The 24,362-nt window shown below is 55.6% G+C and overlaps 2 protein-coding genes across 7 annotated transcripts; both read left to right on the top strand.

The window, feature by feature from the left end:
* Positions 1–664: 664 nt before the first annotated feature.
* Positions 665–7,786, top strand: PKDREJ (polycystin family receptor for egg jelly). Its single transcript, XM_036278172.1, has 2 exons — positions 665–5,162; positions 5,472–7,786. Exons 1-2 carry the CDS (start codon positions 665–667, stop codon positions 7,784–7,786), a joined length of 6,813 nt encoding a protein of 2,270 aa, XP_036134065.1.
* A 6,907-nt stretch (positions 7,787–14,693) lies between these two features.
* CDPF1 (cysteine rich DPF motif domain containing 1) lies at positions 14,694–20,579 on the top strand. 6 transcript variants are annotated; one of them, XM_036278189.1, is made up of 4 exons: positions 14,694–14,860; positions 17,733–17,845; positions 18,712–18,823; positions 19,790–20,579. In XM_036278189.1, exons 2-4 carry the CDS (start codon positions 17,733–17,735, stop codon positions 19,934–19,936), a joined length of 372 nt encoding a protein of 123 aa, XP_036134082.1. In that variant the 5' UTR covers positions 14,694–14,860; the 3' UTR covers positions 19,937–20,579. The 6 variants fall into 6 exon arrangements, with proteins under 6 accessions (XP_036134082.1, XP_036134081.1, XP_036134076.1 ...); XM_036278188.1 differs by lacking the exon at positions 14,694–14,860 and adding an exon at positions 15,012–15,055; XM_036278183.1 differs by lacking the exon at positions 14,694–14,860 and adding an exon at positions 15,254–16,349.
* Positions 20,580–24,362: the final 3,783 nt, after the last annotated feature.

The raw sequence follows: 24,362 nt of genomic DNA on the forward strand, positions 1-24,362 counted from the left end.
GAAATTGTACAGCACACTTTTCATTCATGGGTCAAGACCAACACAGTAGAGATTGAAAATACTTTTATCATTTTGGGTGTGTGCCCCTAGCAGGAATCGAACCCTGGACTCTCCGGTCCGCAGGCCGACGCTCCAACCGCTGAGCCAAACCGGCCACCGCTAAAAGTCCTTTTGATTGAATGACCAAGTGCAACAAACCGGCAGGATGCAGCTCAGTCGCGTTTGGCCAGAAACTTAGAGGATGAAACGCTTCTTTCTATTGGGAAAGAGGAAAGACGTGAAATCCGTGACCCGGGGCTTCACATTAGGAAAGTAGAAAAAGACCAGCAAAGTAAGAAACCCAAAGTCAGCGGGCCCTGGGCGCTCGGGGAGCTCGCAGCCCTTCCCGTGCGCCGCCTCCAGTTCCCCGGGCAGCGCGATCCCTGCCAAGGGGCCTTCTCGGCGGGGCAGGAAAGTGGGCATTCATCCCACACGCAGGCCTGACCCCAGGCCTCCCGGGCGTGAGAGGGGCCAGGGCGCACGAAGCCTGGGCTGCGGGCACTGCTCCGGGGACCCCTGCAGCCCCCACCCCACCCCGCGACGCCGCTGCCCCGTGACCGACGCGGCCCGCGCTCCTCAGCCGTTGGCCCACCCACGGCCTCCGTGCGCCTCCCCAGCAGGCACCATGCGGCCGGCGCCTGCGCTCCTCCTGCTCCTGGGCCTGGGCTGGGGCTGTGGCCACCGTCCTCCGCCCCAGGCTCCTCGCGGGGCCCCGGCCGTCTCAGCCCTCGTCCCTGGGGCGCCTGCCGCGGCCCACGACTCCAAGGCCGGGCCTCGCGTCCCGGCACAGGGCGAGGTAACCACGCCGCGCTCAGTCGGGGGCGCCCAGGGCCTCGGGCTACCCGGTGGCCACACTCACCTCAGCCTGCGGCCACGCCGGGCCCTGCGCGGTGGCGTCCTGAGCGACGGCAGCCTCCGCCTCTGCTGCTTCCGCGGCCCCGCGCGGTGGCCACGCTGGCGCCGCGCCCCACGCTCTGCGCCCGCCCACGCGGACTCGCACCTCTCGGCGCCCGGCGGCCAGCCCTCCCGGCAGGGGCTCACCCACCCGCGGCGCTCGCTCTGGCCTGGCAGCCGCAGGGACGCGCCCTCCGCCTCCAGCGGGTTGCCCCGCTCCACCCCGCCTGGTGGCCCTCACCCCAGTGCGGGCTTCGTGACCCCAACCCAGTGCCCTACAGATGCTCTTAGGTCTGTCGTTTCAGAAGCCGTCAACTCAGATGGCTCCCCAGCCCCGGACTCTTCAGTGTCCTGTCCACTATTAAGACAGGGGACTTGCGTTATCAAAAAGCTAAAGGTCAACTCCTATATAGGCCGTCCCCCCCTGTTGTTGACCAGGGACAAGAACATTTCCCTCTACGCCACCCTTTCGTATGACTGCCCGTCACTTCAGAGCAAACACACTGACTGGAGCGTCTTTTCCACGCCCTCTCTGATTAAGGAGCCCGACTGGACCAAGCCCTTGGTGATACCGACGCTCCAGGTCGGGAACGACCCCACGATCGTACACGTCCTCAAGAATACTTTATTTTTGGGGGTGTACGTGTTCAGATTCTCAGTGAGCCTGGTCACGGCAAGCGGGCTTGTGGTAGAAGGCTCAGATCATGCCTACGTCTCCATCGTCAGTAATTTCCTGAGGGCGGTTATTCTTGGAGATGCCGACATAAAGATTAATTTCACAGATGGGCTGGTTCTGAATGGATCCACGTCCTCTGACCCAGATGTGGACAACCCTTTGGAGGGACTCCTGTTTTCTTGGTACTGCACCACAAATCCAAAAAACTACAACAGAAATAAAATAAACGTGATAAGCAAGGACGTCTGTCTCCCAGAGCAGGGTGATCTCGAGTGGACATGGGCCTCTGGCCCTGTGCTGACGGTTTTGCCAGAGACGCTGAAAGGCGACCAAGTCTACTTTTTCAGAATGGTGATAAAGAAGCATCACAGAACAGCATTTGCTGCTAAAAGGGTCCAGGTGCTCCAAGGACCGACACCTGCAGCACATATTTCATGTATTGAAAATTGTGATGCGGTTTTGGTGATATCAGACAGATTCTCTTTGTGTCTAATTTGCACAAATTGTTTAACAAGCCGAGATGTGTATAAGTGGTCGATCCTGTTGCCTTCAGGGGGTGAGATAGGGTTTGACTGGACGGGACAAACGTCGACGGGGAGGAATAGCAGTTATTTGTCCATAAAAGCTTTTGCTTTCAAGAACTTTTTTGAAGCTAAGTTTTGGGTTTCTTTAGATCTAGCAGCTTGGAGTGGAGTGACCACAGTCCTCAGGTATCCCTTTATCATTAACTATGCCCCTGAAATTGGAGAATGCAACATTAATCCAACTAATGGAACTGCATTTTTCACTAAGTTTATTGTCCAGTGCAGTAACTTTAAGGATCAGAACGTCCCTCTTACGTATAAAATTATAGTATCTGACTTGTACGGTTTTGCTGAAATCAGTTCTTTGAAAGAGAACACTTTGGGGCCCATCTTGTATATGGGCAACAAGCCCACGTCGCCCCCTTCCTTCCTCCCTGTCAGTATGCTGGACCGTCAACTCGCCACTAAGATTTTTGTCCAGGTGTATGACTCTCTGGGAGCTTTTGCTCAGGTGACTTTGCACGCCATGGTACAGGCTCCGACTGACAGGGACTCACCCGAGTCCGTGCTGCAGCGGTTACTGAACTTCACCACGGGACAGAGTTCAGAGATGGCTACTTTGCTTCAAAAGCAGGAATTTTTGCCCGCAGGCTACTTAACGTACGTAGCAGCCTCCGTTTTGAATAGCGTGAAAGCTGAACCAGGTCTGCAGGAGGACAGAGCCAGGCTCCAGGAACACCTCGTCAACCAGTCCGTCGTGCTCCCTATGAATTCCCTGGAGGAAGTCAGCCAGGTAGTCACGGCCATCACGAAATTAACCCAGGACACGTCCGCCTTCCGTCCCGTCTCTCGGAAACTCGTCACGGGGAGGATTTGGCAAGCGAACCAAGCCCTCCAGCAACATCAACAGAACGATGCAAACTCCCGCTCTGAACAAATAGAAATCGTGAGCACTGGGATATTAACAAGCGTGTCCAACATCCTTAAAATGAGTACTCACCACCAAATCGTCGATGATCCCTTCTACGTCATACAGTCTCTAGCAGAGACAATATTGACCAGTAAAGTGCCGGGTAATGAAACCACTGTCACAACAACCTCCAGCTTCAACATGTACATCCGGAAAGTGGAAAGGACAGTTGCTACCAACGTCTTAGGCGATGAGAAACACAGTCGGAATCGTTTTCATCCGACGCTCAATACGAGCAGGGTCCCCGGTTTGTCCGCAGACGCTCAGATCTCTATGGTGTTTTGTGAGTTTGCAGATGACCCCTTTCCTTGGTTAAACGACCAGGAGAGCCCCGGGACAGATGTGGTTGGGTTCAGAGTGACCGGGGTTCAGGCTACCGGGCAGGTGCTCGAGATCACCCCCGACGTGGCAGACGTCTACCTGGCCAGAAAAAACTTGAGCTCTGCAGCCTTTAAGCTCACGGTGGGCCCCGACAACGAGCCCGACAAGGTCGAGGTTTTGAGACAGACAACAGGGGCGTTCAGGTTTGAAGTGGACAGCAGGGAGGTGAGGGAGCTGCTGGTTCACGTCGTGACGGAGGTGACCGTGCTGTTCACCGTGCTGGTGTACGCCGGCAGTCAGATCGCCCTTGCTGCTCTGGTGGCCACCTTCCTCGTGCCCCAAGATATCCCTCCAGTGGCCCACCAGAACGGCCTGTTCGACGCAGCCTGTCCAGTCAAGATGGCCCGTGTGCTTTGCCTCCCGCCGTCCTTGCTCCGAGTCATCGCTCAGCGGGGCGGCTCTTCCGAGTGCACCATAGTCATGGTGCTCCAGGCACCGCATTTCGTCATGCAGCCCAGCGACAAGCTGGTGAGAATTGCTCTTTTCAGTGTTCGCTGCCTGGACATGTATGGGATCCAGAGGGACTGGATCGAGGACACCTGTGTCCTCGGGGAGACGACCACCTGGGACAGGGTGCACTGTGTCTGCAAGAACGCAAGGAGGGCCAGGCGGCAGCTGGACGCCATAAGGCTGGCCAACATCCGCCTGCGCATCCGGTACCTGACGGCCAAGGTGATCGTGCCCCCTAACCCTGTCGACCTGCGCTTAGAGGTCATCAAGAAGGTCGCCCAAAATCCCGTGACGGTCTCCACCGTTTTCTTCATCATGGCCTCGTATATAGTCCTAGCCTTCTGGGCCTTGCACAGAGATGAGACTGACCAGTTTGTTTGGGACCATGTGATTGTTCTACCCGATAATGACCCTTACGATGACGTATGTTACCTCATCACTGTTTTCACGGGAAGCCGTTGTGGGTCTGGGACCAGGGCCAACGTCTTTGTCCAACTTAGGGGGACAAGCAGCAGCAGCGATGTGCATTGTTTAAGCCACCCGAATTTTAAGACCCTCTACCGGGCAAGCATCCACACGTTCCTCCTAACGACCAAAAGTGACCTGGGGGACATCCGCTCCATCCGCGTCTGGCACAACAATGAGGGCAGGGCCCCCAGCTGGTATTTAAGTCGCGTCAAAGTGGAGAATCTGTTCACCAGGCACATCTGGCTGTTCATGTGTCGGGAGTGGCTCTCCGTGGACACCTCTTTGGACAGAACGTTTCACGTCACCGACCCCAATCAGCCTCTGCAGACGGGGGACTTTTTCCTGATAGACGTGACTGATAAGCTAGGGAAAAATCACATGTGGTTTTCTGTTTTCGCCAGCGCCACCACCCAGGGCTTCACTCGGGTCCAGAGGCTGTCCTGCTGTCTGGCGATGCTGCTGTCTTCCCTGATGTGCAACATCATGTTCTTCAACCTGAACACGGAGGAGGAGGACAGCGACCAAGGCAGCCGGTACATCCGATCGATGGTCATCGGCTTGGAGAGTGTCGTGATTACCATCCCTGTGCAAGTCATGATCACCTTTTTGTTCACCTACTCCCAGAGGAGGCCTCGGGTGACACTGGAGGAGGTGTCCCCTCGGCAGCCTCCCGCGGTGGAGGCAGGGAGACACTGGGAGGAACGCTTGGAGAAGTGGCATGCCCAGGAAATCACAAAGGCCCTCTCCAAGGAGGCTGACAGCTCTCCCCCTGTGGCAGATACGACAGATCAGACAGACCGGACAGAGCCGAAAGAGCTGACACATTGGACAGAACCGACAGAGCCTACAGAGCCAACAGATCAGACAGATCGGACAGAGCCGACAGATCCGAGGCTGCCGAAGTCTCCTGTGAAGAAGACCTCCAAAGCAAGTCGCCAGCATAGAGATCCAACAGATCGGGCAGATCGGACAGAGCCCACAGATCCGGGGTTCCCGAAGTCTCCTGTGAAGAAGACCTCCAAAGCAAGTCGCCAGCATAGAGATCCAACAGATCGGGCAGATCGGACAGAGCCCACAGATCCGGGGTTCCTGAAGTCTCCTGTGAAGAAGACCTCCAAAGCAAGTCGCCGGCATAAGAAAGCAAAGAGCAAGGACTCAGGCACCCACAGAACAGATACAGATACAGACACAGATACAGACACAAATGTAAATACAAATGCAAACACAAATACCAATGCCAATGACAAAACCGAGAACGCCAGTCCGGAGGGTCCTTCAGCAGAGCCGCCCCCCCCAGCGGACCCTCCACCCTTCACCGAGAAGCCCAGGATCACTCTGCCTTCGTGCTGTGTTTACCTCGCGTGGTTCTTGGTTTTTGCCACCTCAGGCGTGTCCTCGTTCTTCATCGTGTTCTACGGCCTGACATACGGCTACGAGAGGTCGATAGAGTGGCTGTTCGCGTCCTTCTGCTCATTCTGCCAGTCCATTTTCCTGGTGCAGCCGTCAAAAATCATAATCCTGTCAAGCATCCGCTCCAACAGGCCCAAGTACTGTAAAAACCTTCCGTGGGTCAGCAACTATCGCTACAGCGAGATCCGGCTCCAGGACCTCAGGCTGCACCCGGAGGAGATGCGCATGCGACACATGCAGGTCGCCCACCTTCGCAGCACCAGCATGTACCAGCCTCTCACCAGAGACGAAATCAGGATATTCAAGAGGAGGAAGAAGGTCAAGAGGAGAGCTTGGCTGTTCCTGAGCTACGGCCTGACTCACTTCGTCTTCCTAGCCCTTCTGCTGAGCCTCTCCGCCCTCCTCCAGCACACCGACAGCTTCCGCTACAACCAGTTCATCCGCGGCCAGTTCTCCGTGGACCTGGCTGCAGTGACCACGCTGGACGACATCTACAGGTGGCTCGACAGCGTGCTGCCGCCGCTGTTCCACAACGACCGGACGCCGACGTTTCTCCCCGACAGCTCCTCTAAAATCCTCGGCCTGCCGCTGATGAGGCAGGTGAGGGCAAAGCTCAGCAGGAAAGTTTGTCTGTCCGCCAGCCGTGTGCCTCCAAACAGCATCGAAGGAGAGATTCACTGTCATCCCAAGTACGGCACCGACCTCGAAGACACAGACAACTACTCCGGCTCTTGGAAGAAAGTCGGCAAGCAGGTGGCCGACAAGAACACCAAAGGGTTTACTTACAAGCCTCCAGAAAAGAGGTGGGTGTACCACTCCTACGGACTTCTTCACACCTATGGGTCGGGGGGGTACGCGTTCTACTTTTTCCCAGACCAGCAGCGGTTCAATTCCACGGTGAGGCTCAAGGACCTCCAGAGCAGCGGCTGGCTGGACGAGAAGACGTGGGCTGTGATTCTGGACCTGACCACCTTTAACCCGGACGCCAGCCTGCTCTGCAGCGTCTCGGTCCTGTTCGAGGTCTCCCAGCTGGGCGTGGTGAACACAAGCATCTCTGTGCACTCCTTCTCCTTGGCCGACCTGGACAGGAAAACGTCAGCAGAGGTCTACCTGTACGCGGCCGTCCTCGTGTTCTTCCTGGCCTACGCCGCCCACGACGTGTACATCATAACCCAGGAGAGGGCCTCCTACGTGACCAGCGTGCATAATGTCCTCAACTTCGCCCTCAAGTGCCTCTTCGTCGTGTTGATTGCGCTGTTTTTCAGGAAATACATCCTGGCCACCGGCATCACTCACCTGTACGCATCGAACCCGGTGGATTTCATTCCCTTTCACGCCGTGTCTCAAGTGGATCACGCCATGAGGGTCACTCTGGGTTTCCTGCTGTTTCTGACCATCTTGAAGACCCTCGGGTATTTCAGATTCTTTTATGAAGTGCGCCTGGCTCAGCGGGCCATCTGGATCGCCCTGCCCGGCATCTGCCACGTGGCGCTCCTGGTGTCCCTGTGTCTCTTTGTGTACGTGGCTTTCGGCCACCTGGTGTTCGGGCAGCATGAGTGGAACTACAGTAACTTCATCGACGCCACTCAGACAGTCTTCTCCTACTGCGTCTCAGCTTTTCGCAACACAGACTTTTCCAACAACAGGGTCCTCGGGGTCCTGTTTCTCTCCTCGTTTGTGCTGCTGCTGATCTGCGTGTTGATCAGCCTGTTTAAGGCCGTGATTCTGCCCGCCTACGAGGACATGAGGCAGCCCGTGTACGAGGAGCCGTCCGAGGAGGTGGAAGCCATCGCCTACCTGTGCGGCAAGCTCAGGGCTCTGCTCGGCGTCCTGTGCTTTCGGCCCAAGGCCCCGAAGGAGCCTGTGTTGTTTGCGGACATGCTCTACGGGAAGCCAGAGGCGCACAGCCGCCGCTACCTGGGGCTGAAGACCAGGCGCATCAACGAGAGGAAGATGGTGTACCTGGTGGTGTGACCGCCACGGGTCCATGAGCTACAGGCGAGACTGCCCACAGCGGCTCAGTTCAGTGGCTCCATCCGCTGTCTGCCCCGCGCAGTGCACACCCCTACATGTGCACGTGTTCCCACCCTCGGCCTACACTCAGGAACACGGCAGGAGGGAGTGCAGTGCCCGGGGAGAGGAGGGCAGCCTGGGCGTCCAGCGATGAGCTCCCTTTAGGGGGTGTCAGGCGTCTTTGGAGCCCACCGCAATTTAGAGGGTTAGAGACCCAGGTTTGGGGGAGGGAGCTAAAGATCCCCCCCCACACCTCGCCGGGAGTGCTTTCCACTGACCAGAGCTTGCCTGACCCTCATCCCCTGCACCCCCACATTCCCGCAGGGCCATGGGGAGGGCCCGTGGGGAATTCTGGGACTTGCCCCACGTTTGAGGGGCAAGAACGGTGGTCAGAAGCCTTCCATCTACCCCCTAAGGCTCCTTCCCGTTAAAGATGTGAAATGGAACCCTATTTTCTGGCCACGAGACAACGTTTTTGTCAGACAACCACAAGGGGGCGCGTGGGGCGCTTGGAAAGACTGGCCGTTCGGCGCCGGATCCAGCAGAGTGTGTGTACATCCAGGGTCCGGGCTTTTGGTTGTTTATGGCCTGGTGGACGGTTCTTGAATAATAAAGAAAATGTGGTTTGTGGTTGCAGGGAAACGTGGGCTGGCAGCTGGTGTATTTTCTCTCCGAAGCGGTTCCTTCAGTAGATTCTTTATCAGAATGAACCGTGACTGTGAGACGTGCAGAGGTTTCTGCTGAGGGGCGCCCACGCGGGGCTCCTGCCCTGGAAGTCAGCCTGGTGCCCACTTGGTCCTGTTGCCCGTGACTCACCAGGTGGCCCCGTAACGCTGGTGGGCACACAGGAGCTCCCAGCGGTTCCTCGGGGTGGGGGTGGGGGGCGCCCACGGGAACCTGTGCTGGCTGGCTCTGCCAGGTGAGAAGGCGACCTGACCACGGCCACGCACACGGTTAGGGCCAGGTCACGAGGACCTTGTACTGCCCGAGACCAGCAGAACGTGGTCAGGCCCCAGGGCAGGCGGTGCCGGGCAAACCCCCTTAGAGGCTTCGGAGCCTGGGGGCCCCCTCCTGGTTCCGCGGGGCTCACGGGGCCCCTGGTTGGCCCTTTCCCAGGAAGACAGCCCCGGGGTGGGAAGACCCTCCTGTGCAGAAGGAGAGGGAGTTACAGGGTGGCCCACGCAGGGCCAAGTGGGCAGTCCTGCCGGGAGGCCTCGGGGTCCAGGAGGGGGCCGGACCAGCATGTGGTCTGCGTGAGGGCCAGGAGGGCAGCTGCAGGTCCTGACAAGGCAGCAACTCAACGTGAGGCTACAAAGCGGAGTCCGGCAGCCCCAGCCTCCTGCCCACCCCGGGAGAGGACAGCCCGGGGCCTTTAACCGCGGAGCAGGACCGGAGTCACGGGGTGCAGACACACAGGCCTGCCAGCAATAATGTCGTCAGGAAAACAAAGTAACGAGGGACTCAAACCAAAACCCAGGTGTCCTTTGAAGGCCATTTTCACAGCACATGGCAACAGTTTCTCAGTCCGTGAGGACTCCCTCTTTCTCTCCAGTTTCCGGGAAGAGGGGAGGTATATTCCAGAACACGCTGTCCACAGTGACGAGTTCCTGCCCGCCTGCATCACAAGGAGAACAAGAGGAATGTTCTCCATTTAACCCCTATCACGTCTACGGGCAGAGAGCCCCCCACCTCAGCTACCGGGAGGGGAAACGTGTCCCTCGTCCACTCAAACTCTCTCCTTAATTATGAAGATTGGCTTTAAGGCTGCCTCTGCTTGGCATCCTGTCACAAGCTTGCTTAGAAAGCATACAACGTTAAAGGTACTTTGCCCGCTGGTAACAAATACAGTAGGACCTCCAGAAACATTGTTTCACCCAATATCATTTTGTTATAGCATTGATGAGGGGGAAAATGTATTCCGGGTGGGGCCCCATCTGTGTGGAGAGTGCTCCCCAGGTCTGCGTGGGTTTCTCCAGGGACTCCGGTCTCCTCCCTCGTCCCTGAATGTGCCAGTTGGGTGAACTGGCGTGACACAGTTGTCCCCGTCAGTGTGAGTGTGGGTGTGTGGGAGCTGGCCCTGTGATGGAAGAGTGGCCTGTCTGGGGTGGGTGCCCGCCTTGCACCCTGGGCTGCCGGGAGGCCTCCAGCCACCTGGGACCTTGAACCGGAATCAGCAGGTTGGAAAATGATGATCTTGTTTTTATTCATCTTCCTTAAATGTATGTGTAGCTCACATTTATTTCAGTGTTGAACATTAGAAGTGTTTCGGGTCTTTTTTTTTTAATTGATTTTTTTTAGAGGAAGGGAGAGAGAGAGAAACATTGATGTGAGAGAGAGAGACATGGATGGGCTGCCTCCTGCTCGCCCCCTACAGGGGATCGTGACTGCCACGGGGCATGTGCCCTGCGGGAATCAAACTGGGACCTCTCAGTCCACGGGACAACACTCCATCCACTGAGCCACACCGCCGGGCAGAAGTGTTTGGGGTCTTTATATAAGTTTGGTGACGTTTTGGGACCAGAAGTATGCTATAGGAACCGAACTCTTATTCATACCAACGAGCAGAGGGTAACTTGGTTTTGTTACACATCTTGTCATTTCAAGTTGCAGTTTCTGAGAAGCCAGGACAACATGGGGGAGGACTTGCTGTGCAGGCCCCCAGAGGCCTCTCCCGCACCCCCCCTCCCCAGGCCGCCAGCTTACCCTGAGCCAGACGAAACCGGTTCAGGCTTCCCCTCTCTGTCTTCACGTAAACACACAGTGTAGTTCAGTAATGTGATTTATAAAAAGCTTACAAGCGCTTCTTTTTAGATCACATTTGTGCAATGTAAGTATTGCCACAACATATAGGTAATTATTTTCCCCAGCAAGCCCACCCCTAACACGGTGGGGGCCCTGCCCAAGATGACAAGTATCTATGTCTAAATATTTAAAGGATATAAAACAAGCTTATAAACTATTACATAAAGTATCTTACATCTGTCTATTTGACAAGTACACCTTCATAAAGACAAAATAAAAGTTATATGTAAAGCTATGCTATGTAGCAGAAAATTGGCAACACATCAAAGACAAAGGAATTATTGTATACCTCTGGTTGTTCTCTTAATGGGGCACTAGCGCTTGGAAGAGTAGAAAGACTTACATAAGCCATGAGCTATTATGTATATATTACATGAAATTTATTTTTCTAGCCTTCATTTCAGAAAAGTCATCGTTTTGATAATAATGAAGATTTTTACACAATTGTGTTGTATTGACGAGTATGCCAAGTTAGACCACCTTTCCTGAGTCATTATAGTCTGTAGATAGTTTTTAATTATTTCAGTTGGGAGAAACTTCACTTTGCTGAATAGCAACTGGAATTGTCAATAACATCCTTAAAGCTTTAGATTTAGAATTCAACCATGAATATTTAAAAAAAAATTCTTTATTGATTTTAGAGAGAGGAAGGGAGAGGAGAGAGAGAGAGAGAGAGAGAGAGAGAAACATTAATGAGAGAGAACATGGATCAGCAGCCTCCTGCACGCCCTGTACTGGGATCGAGCCTGCAACCCGGGCATGTGCCCAGACTGGGAATCGAACCAGGACCTCTCAGTCCATGGGATGACGCTCAATCCACTGAGCCACACCGGCCAGGCAGAACCATGAATATTGATGTCATGTTTAAGCATTGTAAGGTGTGTGCATGTGAACAATTATCCTTATTGCAGAAAATGTTACCAGGTATTTTAATTTCAGTACATACATTCTTTCACTATCATCACCATTTCTTATAACACATCTAGGCCCACACAGTACTTCTTAGGTTCTTCCCTTTCACACTTTTCCGTGCTGGCATATTATACAAACTGAAGTGCAGTGGGCTGCTCACTTTGTTCAAATCTCTCTCCGGCAGAGACTAGACTTGGATCCACAGTAGCCAGAAAATAGACTCTATGGAAACTAGTTTCGGGATTATTGGAACATGAATCTTCTGAAGACTCCAGCAAATGTTTGCTTCCTATTCTAATGTCCCCACGTTGCATCGGAATGCCATTCTAGTGGGGTTCTGTACACAGACACTTTGTTTCTGAGAGCAGTTTTAGGTTCACATCAAACATGTACGGCCCCCAACATGTACAGACTCCCCACCAGCGACGTCCCCCGCAGCGTGCTGCATTTGGGACAACCAATGAACCTATATCAACATGTCACGATCACCCAAAGCCCACAGTTTACATTCGGGTTCGCTCTTGGTGGGGCACATTCTGAGTTTGGATAAACTGAAACCAGACAGCACGTGGGTCCGGGCCGCGTGTCACTACCTGAGCCAATTAAGCAGAGACCAGGTCAAACTGAGTATGAGTGTCTATTCCAACACTGCGGCGGTATGGGGGAGCACTGGGTCATCCTGCAGAATCTGTTCGCCACCCCCACCCCCGCCCAGAGTCAGCTGCTCTCAAAGGGGAGAAAAACAAGACTACGTGAGAAAAGGTAGTTAGGCAAAAGGGAAAAAAATGGGTAAAGCGGTCACAGGCGGTTACCGTCACGGCTGGAATGCGGGCTGGGATTGCAAAGGTTTCTGGCAGGGGAAGGAATGAGGGCTGGGGATTGCACAAGGTGGGTGCGAGGGTCTCCCCTCCGGGTTCCAATCCTCTGATAGCCCCGCGAGCCGCCTCCGGGGCCCGCTGCTTCGATAACCAGGTCGTTAATCTTTCCATGATGTGGAGCAGTTCCTTCTCGGGCTCAGATAAGGAGCATGGACAGCATTCCTGAGGTCAACTCCCAGGGGCCCTCACCTCCCCGCCGGGTCCGAGGGGGCTTTTCCGTAATCACCACAAAGCCCTCATGATTAACATTTGAAAGATTGATGAACATTTTGTATAACTATGGCCTCACTGTGATTAATTTTTTCATTATTCTAGTCTTCTCTCCGCCCCTTTCAAAATGTGTAATTATATGTTTCCGCCCTCGTAGTATTATACAGAGTATTTTCACTGCCCTAAAAATCCTCTAGGCTTTGAACTGATCCAAACAACGTCACTGCATTAAGCACAGTCATAATTTCTACTAACAAAATCAAACGCTTGCTAATTCCTGGGAAGGGGCCCCTCTTGCCCAAGTCCAAGGGTAGTTCATTCTCAGCATTACTAAAATACTTGGTATAATCCTTATTTCTCAATTCCCCAAATGGAAAAGCACATGATGGTTCCTCACAAGACCAGAGGTCAGGAGTGAGGTGGGTGGTACGACCCCCACAGGTTTAGGAAAGAGCCTGTCCGAGGCTGGGGGTAGGGAAGAGCCCGGGAGCCAGGACCACCTTTGGAAGTTGGTGGGGCGGGGGGACAAGCAAGGTGACAATGTGAGAAACCGTCAAACTTATAGAGAATTTTTGTGAGTTTATTTGAGCCAAAGTGTGGACAATTGCTGAGGAGCAAAACCTCAACAGAGTGAGAAAATGCTCAGGAGAAGGGCAGTTTTGCACCTTATTTTATACATTATAATCAAAGAGGAGGACAGACGTGTGTCACATGAAATCCACTGGTGACAGATTAGGGAGGCAGGAGAAAGCAATTCGAAGAAACCTCTGAGATTGGATAAAAAGTAAAATGGCCCAGTGGTTTGGGCATCGGCCCTCGCACCAGAGTCACAGGTTTGAGTCCAGTCAAGGGCACGTACCTCGGTTGCAGTTCGGTCCCCGGCCCTGGTTGGGGTCATGTGGGAGGCAACCCGTCGATGTGTCTCTCTCGTGTCAATGTTTCTCTCTCTCCACTCTTTCTGAAGATAAATGGAAAAAAAACATATCCTCAGGTGAGGATTAAAAATAAAATAAAATAAGCCCTGGCCGGTTTGGCTCAGTGGTTAGAGCGTGGTCCTGCAGTCCAGAGAGTCCTGGGTTCGGTTCCCACTAAGGGCATGTACCTTGGTTACAGTTTGTCCCCGGCCCTGGATGGGTCATGCAGGAGGCAGCCACTCGATGTGTCCCTTTCACGTTGATGTTTCTCCCTCTTTCTCTCCCTCTCTCTCCCTCCTGCTCTACCTGAGCAAAAAATGGAAAAATGTCCTCGGGTGAGGATAAAAAATAAATAAATAAAATGATAGCCCTGGCTGGTTCGGCTCAGTGGTTAGAGCATTTGCCCTTAGACCAAAGGGTCTTGGGTTCGATTCCCAGTCAAGGGCACATAATTAAGTTGCAGGTTCTATCCCAGAACCTGTTGGGGTTGTGCAGGAGGCAACCAATCAATGTGTCTCTCTCACATCAGTGTTTCTCTCTCCCACCCTTCCACTGTCTTTCAAAAAAAAAAAAAAAATCAATGGTGGGGATTTTTAAAAAAAGGAAAACGACACGTACATCTTTTACATAAGTGGGTGCAGGATAGTCAACAGGCAACAATGAACATGATGGTAACAATGAGGGGATTTGTGGTCTCCGCTCTGGGTGGTGGTTGTGCCCAGAAACAGGGAACATACCCGCACATTCCACGGGTGTGTTATCACAGATGCAAAAGACAATAGCGGGCTCAGGGAAGGTAAATATTGACGTTTGTCAGGGAAGGTGCCAGCCTAGGGCGTGACTGCTGGCCGTGAACTGTTTCAGTGAGAAAGCTCTCCTTTCAGACCATCTTCGTGGTGACTTTAGGTCCCTGAGCTTGTCAGGCCAGCACGTGGCCCCTTCTCCACCAAGGCCCAGGAGGGCAGGATGGATGGTGGGGCCCCATCACCCTAGGGTTTTGGAGGAGCTGGGTGACCTCGGCAAGTGCACAAAGCTTTAAAAGGGCCCAGGAAACGACAGGGCTCGTGAACAGAGAACTCTCTTTCTCTTCCGGGGCACACCTGGCCTGCCTGCGGCCCAGGGGCGCCTCCCTACTGGGGGACAGGGAGCACCCGCGCTGAGGACAGGACAGCCCAGCCCGAGGTGCTGAGAGGCGGCGATCGGCCTCCGCACAGTCAGGTTATTGGCCTGCGGCGCACCAGCGGCTTCGCCTTTGGGGAACCCGGTGGAAAACCCAGAAGGAAGCCGAGAAGCTCCGCGCAGCCGGAACAGCAGGCCAGGTAAGCGTCTCCCCCCGCAGCGGAGCCGGGCACGCCCCCAGCAGAGGAGGAAGGCGGTCCCGGGCTCTGTCCTGCGCTGCGCATGCGTCCGGGGTCACGGCGGGGCGGGGCTGCGCACGCGCCTTGGGCAGTCCGGGGGCGGGGCCGCGCACGCGCTGTTGGCCGGGCCGCGCCGGGCGGTGGAGGTGGGCGGAGGTGAGTGGGGCGTCCAGGCGGCGTGGTGGGCGCGTGCGCGCCGTTGGCCGGCCCTGGTTCCTGCCAGCGCCCGCTGCTGGCCGCCGGCCTCGGCGCCCCGGTGCAGGTCCGCGGGGTTCCGAGTGCGGGTGATCGGAGCCGCTGCCCCGGCGCCGGGGGGAGGACCGGGGACGTCGGGCTGCGGAGCCTGTGGGCTACTGAGCTCCGGGCCGGGGCCGGACGTGCGGGGCCCTCCGCACAGCGAGAGGGCATTTTAGGCCCCTTCGAGGGAGAGTCAGATGTCAGGGTTAGGAATGAAACAGCAGAGACCAGACTGCCTTCGGAGGGCACGTTGAAGGATGGTGGGCCCAGGCCCCGACGGGCCAGGGGAGAAATAAATAAATGCACGTGATGATGGCTCTGAAATCCACACACTGAAACCGGAGAGGGAAGAGGGTGCACGTAAGCCCAGAAGGGAGGGTGCAGGAACCGCGTGTGGGACGCAGCAGAGGCCTAGCCGAGCTGCCCTCGGAACCCCAGCAGAACGGGGACGAAGAAGGGGGCAACCCTGGGTGAGGATTTTGCAGAAATAATGAAAGTTATCAAAACCCAGGTCAAAGACTGCTTCAAGGAGAAGGACAAGCAGAATGAAAAACTTGAAAAAAATTAGATACGTGCTCAAACTGCGGAAAGCCAAAGAGAAACCTTCAGGGTAGCCAGAGGCAAATTCCATAGGCAGATGTGGGGGACACCCTCTAAGGGGGGGGGGGACAGCAGAGTCAATGAGGTGAGCAAACACCAGCGTAGCTGAAGGTTAGTAGTGAGCCTGGTGTGCGAAAGGCAGGTAGGAGAGCCCCCACAAAGAGGCCTCCAGTGTTGGCCAGGGAGTTTATTTTGGAGCCAGTTGGAGAGCCCCTCAGGTTGGAGGCACCCCTCAGAGCCTTGGGTTTTGTAAACTTATGTTGGATATTGTCATGCTTTTTATGCACCTGTTGGAATGACGATGTGGGTTTCTTCCTTTTCCCCATTGCTATCGTAAACGCATCCACTGGCTTCCGAATGTTAAAACCAACCTTACACTCCTGGAGTCGAATCCTCTGAGGCAATGATGCATCGGGCTTCTATATGATTGGAGTCCGTCGGCTAATACGTTGGTCGAGATTTTCGTATCTGGGTCATGAAGGATATCAGTCTGCCGTCTTCCTGTAATTGCTTTGTCTAGTTAACGGTGACAGGGTAACCCTGGCAGTTTTGGTGTGGCCTCATGGAATCACCGGGGAATGGTTTTTTTTCTCTACACTCTGAAGCAGTTTCTGTACGTTGGTACTGTTTCTTCCTTAAATGCTTAACAATTTGTGTTTAAGCCGTCTAGGCATGATTTTTTTTATTTTTGAACATTTTATTTCTTTTTTTTTTTTTTGATCAGTCTAATGAGAGATTATCAACTTTATTTTGTTAATCCTCACCTAGGATATTTTTCCATTGATTTTTACAGAGAGTGGAAGGCAGGCAGGGGAGGGGTGAGGGGGAGAGAGAGAGAGAGAGAGAGAGAGAGAAACATCGATGTAAGAGAGACACATCGATTGGCTGCCTCCCGCATGCACCCTGATTGGGCCCAGGGATGGAACCTACAACACAGGTATGTGCCCTTGACCAGGAATCAAACCTGAGATCCTTCAGTGCAAGGGCCGATGCTCTAAGCACTGAGCAACACCAGCCAGGGTTCAACTTTTTCTTAAACAATTTTAAAAAAATTTATCTCAGAGCCTGGCCAGGGTGGCTCAGTGGTTGAGCATTGACCCGTGCACCAAGAGGTCATCAGTTCGATTCCCAGTCAGGGCACATGCCCAGGTTGTGGGCCAAATCCCTAGTGAGGGGCATGTAGGAGGCGGTCAATTGATGTTCTCTCTCATTGATGTTTCTATCTCTCTCTCCCTCGCCCTTCCTCTCTCTCTCAAATCAATAAAGACAAAAATTTATCTCTGAGAGAGGGAAAGAGAAAAATCGACAGGTTTCCTACCTGTTGAAGATCAACTTTATTGATATTTTGAAATAACCAGCTTTCGTTTTATTTATTTTTCCCCATTGTTTGTCATTTTCTATTTCTTTGATTTCTGTCCTTCATCATTTTTTTCTTTTGATTTATGTTGGGTTTCATTTGCTTTTTCTAGCTTCTTAAGGTGGAAACTTAGATGACTGACTTTGAACCTTCTCCCCCAATTTAAACATGTAAAGCCGTGGATTTTAGAGCAAGCCCTGACCAGCTGCACTCTACGTGTTGATATGCTGTGTGTGTTTTCACTTCGTTAAAATGTTTTCTCATTTCCCCTGTGATTTCTTCTCTGAACTTCGGTCTAATTAGAAGTATATTGTCTAACTTCCACGTATTGGAGGTTTTTCAGGTATCTTTTTGTTACTGATTTTAATGTAATTATTTTGGGGTTGGAGAAGGTACTCTGAGCTCAGCGTTTTTATCGTTTGAGGCGTACTTTACGGCACAGCATATAACCTCGCGGGGAATGTCTCACACGCGCTTGAAAATACTGTGTGCCCCGAGGAGGTCTTGGACTCGCCCTGACCTTGAGGCTCCTTTCCGAGGGCCCCCTTTGTCGTCTTGGTTAGAAGCACGCGGCAGGGGCTTTGACGCGCGGGTAGTTCGGGGTTCTGAAGGCGCCGCCCCTGCATCTTGACCTTGCAGATGGCGCGCGAGGCAGAGCACCGTCCCGTGGGTGTGTTCGAGTGTCAGCTCTGTGCCCTGGCAGCTCCATACAGCTACGTGGGGCAGAAGCCCCCTGACACCCAGTCTGTCATGTGAGTATCAGCGTCCAGTGGCTCGGGAGGCCCCGCACACAGAGCTGGTGGCCTGAGTCTGCCCGGCTCGGGGTGCCTCAGTGCACCCCAGGAGGCACGAGGCGAGCTTGGCTCTTCCAGGACTGCAAGCCTCCTCCACCCGCTCAGCCCAGTGTCCGGCGCTGCTGCAGCCGGGAGGGGGCGCTGTGGCCCTGGCTGGAGTGGCTCAGCGGCGGCACGGAAAGCAGGAGGCGGCTGCGCTGCGCCTGCGCCGCGCCTGCGCCAGGCCTGCTGGCCCTGGGCGGAACGCCAGCCTGCCTGCCTGCAGCCCGGGTGGGAGTGAGTCCCAAGGGCCAGCTTCCTGCGATCTGCCCAGAGGAGGCCTGGAGTAGAGCCAGTGGGTCCCAGGGGCTTGATCCTTGACCTTCAGACTGTCCTGCACCGACGCCACACTATGGGGATGGGGGCCAGTGCATCACTCACAGGGGACCAGAGGCAGGGCGAGGCTTCCTCCTGGCTGGGTCCTCCACTGACCGGGATCTGGGGGTGTCGTCTCCGAACCCCATGGGTCTTCTCTTGTGCAGTGTGAGGCCAGCATCCTACACAGGTGTAATGCACTTGGTTTTCCCTGCGTGGAGGCAGGCAGTTTGGGAGTGGGTATCACCATGGTGGGGGTGAGGGGAGGGCGTGGAGAGCTGGGATGGAGGCCTCGTGGCCCCAGCCAGATCCAGTGAGAAGGTTAGGGCCCCTCTGTCGGCTGAGAGTGGTGGCCCCCAGGGCTGTTTCAGAGCCCAGAACGGGGGCCAGCCCCTCCCCCACTGAACCGGCAGAGGTGCAGCCCTGGAGGTCCTGCCTGCGTCCCAGCACGGCCTCACTCTGTCCCGCAGCCTCCTGGAGGAGAGCTACGTCATGAAGGACCCCTTCACCCCCGACAAGGCCGGGTTCCTGATCCTGGGCTCCAGGTGCAGCGTCTGCAGCCGGCTGGTGTGTGTGGGCCCGGTGGGTGAGCCACGTGTGACTGGCGCCTTCCCCTCCTCTGCCTGGGACCCCACACCCCTGGCTGGGAGAGGTGGCGGTGTGAGCGCCACTTCCCTCGCCGTGGGGATCCTCACAGTCACAAGGGGGCCAGGGGGTTCTTAGAAGCCAGCCACAGAGGGTAGAAGACAGGCAGAGGGGTCAGAGGGTCTCTGTGGGGCTGACGGGTAGAAATAGATTCCTGGAGGCTCTGCAAACCCCCGGTGGCCCCTAATAGTCCCTCCCCGTCCACAGGATGGTGACCTTCTTTCCAGCTGTTCTTGGGGGACCTTCCAGAGCATTTGTTGTACGCCAGGCCCTGGGCTTGGGGCCTGCTGTACCTGCGAGTCTCCCTTCCATCCCGCCCCAAACTAGTTAGATGAAGCAGTATTCCACCCATTCTATGGATGAGGAAGCCGAGGTTCCGAGAGGCTGAGAGGCCAGTTCACCAGCGCAGCTGAGCCCGTTGTGTGAAAACCCAAGGACAGATGGCGAGGTGGGGGTTTAGCTGAGGAGTGCGGCCCCTATAATCTGAGTGACTCTACCCTCAGGTGGGACCCTGAGCATTCTGCCTGGGAGCTGTGTCACAGGCCACATCCAGTCAGTCAGCCTCCAGCATCCCTCGGGCAAAAAGGCTCCGTGCGGAGACTTGGCGGTGGAGGGATCCTCAGCTGAGGCTCCCTGAGTGATTCCCACCTGCCGAACCCTCCGCCACCACTGCCTGCGGGTCAGACCCGGCTGCCTCCCGCCCCCATCATTCCTTTTCTCCTGGGTGAAGACCGTACATTCCTTGAGGTGGCTGGCCAGGCCCCTGGGCCTCGGTCTCCCTCTTGTTTGGCTCTGGATGCACCCCTCCCGCCTTGTCTCCGCCGCCGAGCATCCTGGGGCCCTGCCCAGCCCCGGGAGAAGGCTCCCCTGTGGCCCCAGTACTCCGCTCTCCCCCTCTTCCAGGAGTGCAGTCTGTTCTACGCCAGGAGGTTCTGCCTGCCTTGTGTCCAGGAGAACATCCAGGCCTTTCCTCGGGAAATTCGGCAAGACTTGGAGAAAAGGGCAGTGCCCGCCAGGAGGCCTGCCAGCCAGCCCAGCTCTCAGACCTGAGGGCAGCCTCTCAGCCTGGGTCAGGGCCGGGCCGAGCTGGCCCGTCCGCGGCCTTGTTCCCGGGGAGATGGAGCTGGCCTGCAGACCTCGCACGGGGCACCCTGTCAGCCCAGCCCCTGCTCCAGAGCTGCCCAGTGCTGGGCGCAGGGTGGGAGCCAAGGGCAGCCAAGGCCAGACCTCCTGGCCCCTCGCTCTCCCCGGGGCTGGGCTCCACGCTCCCTGCAGTTACCGCGGCCTGGAGGGCCCTGCGCGCTCTTCCCACCTGGGTCTGATCCGGGACTTGTCTCCACGGGCCAGGCCGTCCCAATGTGGGGGACCCTGTGGTGCTTCCAGCCTCTTCTGTTCTGGCTCCAGTCCGGCCCTGGGCCCAGCTCCACTCCAAGGTACAGGCGTGCCCTCGGCTTCCTGCCCTTGCACCCACACCGGAGCCCAGAGCCATTCTGCACGCCTGCCCCTCTCGGTGAACTCCAACCCCGCAGCCTGCCGACGTCCTCAGCCCCTGCCCAGCTATGCGATGTGCCGGACTGTGAGCTCGCCTTCTGCCTGCTGGTCCTTCCTGGGAAGGCGCCTCCGTCCACCTGGTGGTGGCTGCGGGGCCACTGTACACGGCCGAGTGTTCGCGAGAGAATAAAGAGCCGTTGCTGACCTGTCCGTGTGCTGGGCTCGTTCTCAGACGCCCACAGTTAAAGCCTGCCTCACGTCACTTCCCCCACACGCGTGTCCTGTCCGGGGCCACACCGACCCCGTGCCTCTGCGCTCTGTTCAAGCGGAGGCCTCAGGTGGGGGATGCACGCCAAGGGCTGGCCACGCGGGGCTGGGCTTCAGACCCCACACTTCCACTCACAGCAGCACTCAAACCCATCAAATCCTGTTTAAAAATAGTTTATTTTTTAAACCATTAAGGCAAAACGGTACCCTGAAATTAACTCTTTACATTCATCAGTCTTACAGTAGGACATTCCAAATACGTAAGTTCCCATAAATTCAGGATATAAATCAATATATGTGACCGGTTCAATTTCTTAATGGGAAAATGAATAAGACCCAAGATTTTGAAAAATAATTAGTTATTTTATAGCCGTTTCCTAATTGCCTGGTACCAAGATCAGTCAGCATGGAGGGCAGATCCCATCCCTGTTCGCACACTCTGCTCCCCGGCCTGGGGCCACCCCGCCCCCAGGGCAGCTAAGCTGGAGCGAGGCCAAGCCTGCAGGCAAAGCTCTGCCCTGGACCCGCTGTCCCTACGAAAGGGTCCAGGGTCCGTGGTCCGCCAGCCCAAAGGGCTCTGCGCATCAGGCTCAGGAAGTGATGCGCACACCAGGAGGCCAGCTCAGGCCTTGCATTGGAAATTGCACCGTCCTGACCTGGGTCCAGGGGCGGGACAGGTGCGCACCCAGAGGGAGCTTTGCCAAGAACTGGGAAACATGGGTGGGAGACACGGGGACCGGGGTTTCTGTTGTCTGCTCTGGGGGGGCCGTCGGCAGGCTGCCAGACAACCAGCCGGCGCAGACAGCCCGCCAGAATGTTTCCGATTGCAGTTCTTTGATAATAGCCCACGGGTACCATTGCCCTGCAGAGCAGATGGCTTCTTACCACACAGGCTGTGAAGTGGGGACTTCTAACCTGGGTCTCGGTGGCCTCGCCCGGAAAGTGGGAGGGGACAGACTCACAAAGAAATAAGCCCACGTGGCTCGGGACACGCAGACCTTGGACGTGTCTCAGACTGGGTGCACCCGGCGGTGATACCTCAGCTTCCTGCCGCCAGGAGGTCCGAGGGCCAGGCGGTTAGGAGTACATCTCAATTAACACTGATTTCAAAAACCCAATGCTGGCTATTAGATACATGATTGTAAGTTAGTAAAATATTTATATTAGGATTTTTAAAAAATTCAAATCACAGTATTTAAGACACAGCTATTAACATGGTTCTTTTTACCGTACAGTGTAGAAAAAATAGTGATGCTTGAACATGAATACTGCCATTTACCAAGAAGGGTACTGAGTGGTAGTCGTCTTCTGTGAGGTACGTGTTTGTGGTTTTTTTAGGCCTGAAAAAAGGAATAGACCGACTGTGCTTCTGAAAAGAGAAGGCGTTTCCCCAAAGTGGATAATTTTACGTTGAAAGGATCCCTCGGTCACCTGTCTGCAGGGCCTGAGGCTTGACCTCCCTGCCCCTCCCCCTCACGCCTGTCCCTGGGCGGGGCCTGTCTGCCACAGGCCCCCTGAAACTGTAGTGCATGGAGAGCATGGATTTAGGTGCTGGTGGGCACAGAGGGCAAGGGCGGAGGAGGCTGGTGTATTCCCTGCTCAGGAGAAAAACAGAACTTTTTCACATTTGACCCAAACTAGCAAACATTTTAAATGAAAAAAAAAAGCAACACAGACCCAGGTCTTAATCTGACTCTGATGTAAGAAATGGACGTGTCTTAGGTTTTTTTTTGCAGGTAACGCATTTACCAAGCACGGGCCGCTGAGGGCCTTGATGCCATCAGTCACTTCGTCACCATGTTCGCTCACCGCGGGCGCAGCTGGCCGAGGGTTCCCACAGGACATGGCTGTATTTCGGCGGGACCACATTGGACACCCCCCGTCTCGGGGTGGGGGAGTGCACGGTGGCATCTCTCGTGTCTCAGACTGAAAGTGGAGGAGCACGTGGTCAGCCCCACGCAGGCCGAGGGGCAGCCGGAGCGGCGCGGGGGCGGGGCGGCCTCGCTGTTCCCTGCTGTTCTCGAAGCCGGACACACACAGCATTTTTTTTTTCTTTTTTAAAAAATAAGCCTGCAGCCCACTCTTTACTGAAGTAAAGTCTAAGAAGCCGCTGCATTCCTTGAAAATAGCGTCATGGAAAGCAGTATGGAATTATTTAAACTAGACCGAGAAGACTCGTCTTTTTTTTTTTCTTAAAAAAGTTCCAATATCACATTTGAGTTTTGATACTGTAGCTCCCAGAGAAACACGGGGCTCCGAGCCAGACCAGAGGTGCCGCCTGTCTTCCGTGTTCCACAGGCTGGGGTCGGTGGCCGTGTCCTTGAATTCTAGCGAAGTGGCACCTAAAACACACACGTCAGCAAACTCTTGGCCCCCAACCTTTGGAGCCTAATCGGAGCTCCTCCGGGCAGGTCCCTCAGAGGAGGACGTGCCCTGGGAAACGTTCCTGGACTTGGGAAGAGGAAGCCGCTGCGGACGTGGTGGCATCCGAGAGCCCGGGTCAGGGAGGCGGCCAGCACCGCGCAGGCGGCTGCGTCCACATTTATCTGTCACGAGCTCCGTCTGCGCCTCCCACCAAAGCGCAGCTGGCCTGCCCTCAGCCTCTCTGCTGCAGGTGTCCGTGGGCACTGCACTTCGGACAGTGCTGTCTGAAGGCCACTGTTGCCAGGAAGACGAGAGGCCTCAGAACTGACCGCTCGGTGCAGAGACTTGGGTGGTAGGAATCATTAACCCCAGGGGGGCCCTACAAGTCAGTTTGGACCAAGGGTTAAGCTGGGCCTTTATTTTTATTTTTTGGCTGGGCCCTTTTAAAACAAGGACACAGACAGAGCCTGGCCTTTGGACAGCCCAGTGCCACTGCCATCAGATCCGGGGTGCGGGGGCGTCTCCCGTGGACCTTTTTCCTGACGATCGGCAAGCTCGAAGTTGGTGGCATCGATCTTCGTGCAGTACCACTGCCCCTGCTGGATTCACAGCACTGTGGGGAGCTGGAAGGCTGGCAGCTGAGGCCCGAACACGTGTGGTCGGCCACTCGGCCACCGACGCTCGCCTGGAGGAAGTCGCCCCGCCCCGGGCCCAGGACCTGTGATGCCAGGCAGCCCTCGTCCCTGGGCGGTTGCACTTTGCGATGGGGGTGACTCTCTCCTGAGCCTCTCAAGCAGCCAAGAATCAGGCGATGACCAGAGCTTGGGAAGCAGGAAGGGTCCAGAACAGAGATGGGGAGCTGTGGGCACCTGACACGTTCTCCTGCAGGGTCTGTGTTTGACAGGCCACATGGGTCAAAGATGTGCTTTGAAGGTGGCTGGAAGACCCCCCCCCCAAAGGCCAGGCCCCTGGTCAAGTCTGTTTCAGCTGGGAGTGGGGGACTCATTGGTTGAAACAATGGACCCACGTTCAGACAGGCGCTCCTAAGACACTCCAGAGACAGGTGTGGCCATTGGGTGAAGGCCCAAAAAACCACTGTGCGTCCGGCTGCTAGGCCCAGGGTGCCCAGCATCACCGAGGTGTGCAAAGGGAGAGGGGCAGGAAACCCCTGGCGTCCTGCAGAGGCACAGGTGAGACCTTGGGACGTCCCGGCTGCCCACGGCTGGCAGGAAGGCTCTCCGCCCTGCTCGGAAGGACTTCCCCACCAACAGGCTTCTTCCCCATCAACAGGCTTCCGGCGGCCAGCAGGCTTGGCTGTCGGAGGGGCCCGAGCGCAGGTCCCTGCAGGCCTGGC

Source organism: Molossus molossus, unplaced genomic scaffold, assembly GCF_014108415.1.
Source record: "Molossus molossus isolate mMolMol1 unplaced genomic scaffold, mMolMol1.p scaffold_m16_p_26, whole genome shotgun sequence".
Taxonomy (NCBI): Eukaryota; Metazoa; Chordata; class Mammalia; order Chiroptera; family Molossidae; genus Molossus; species Molossus molossus.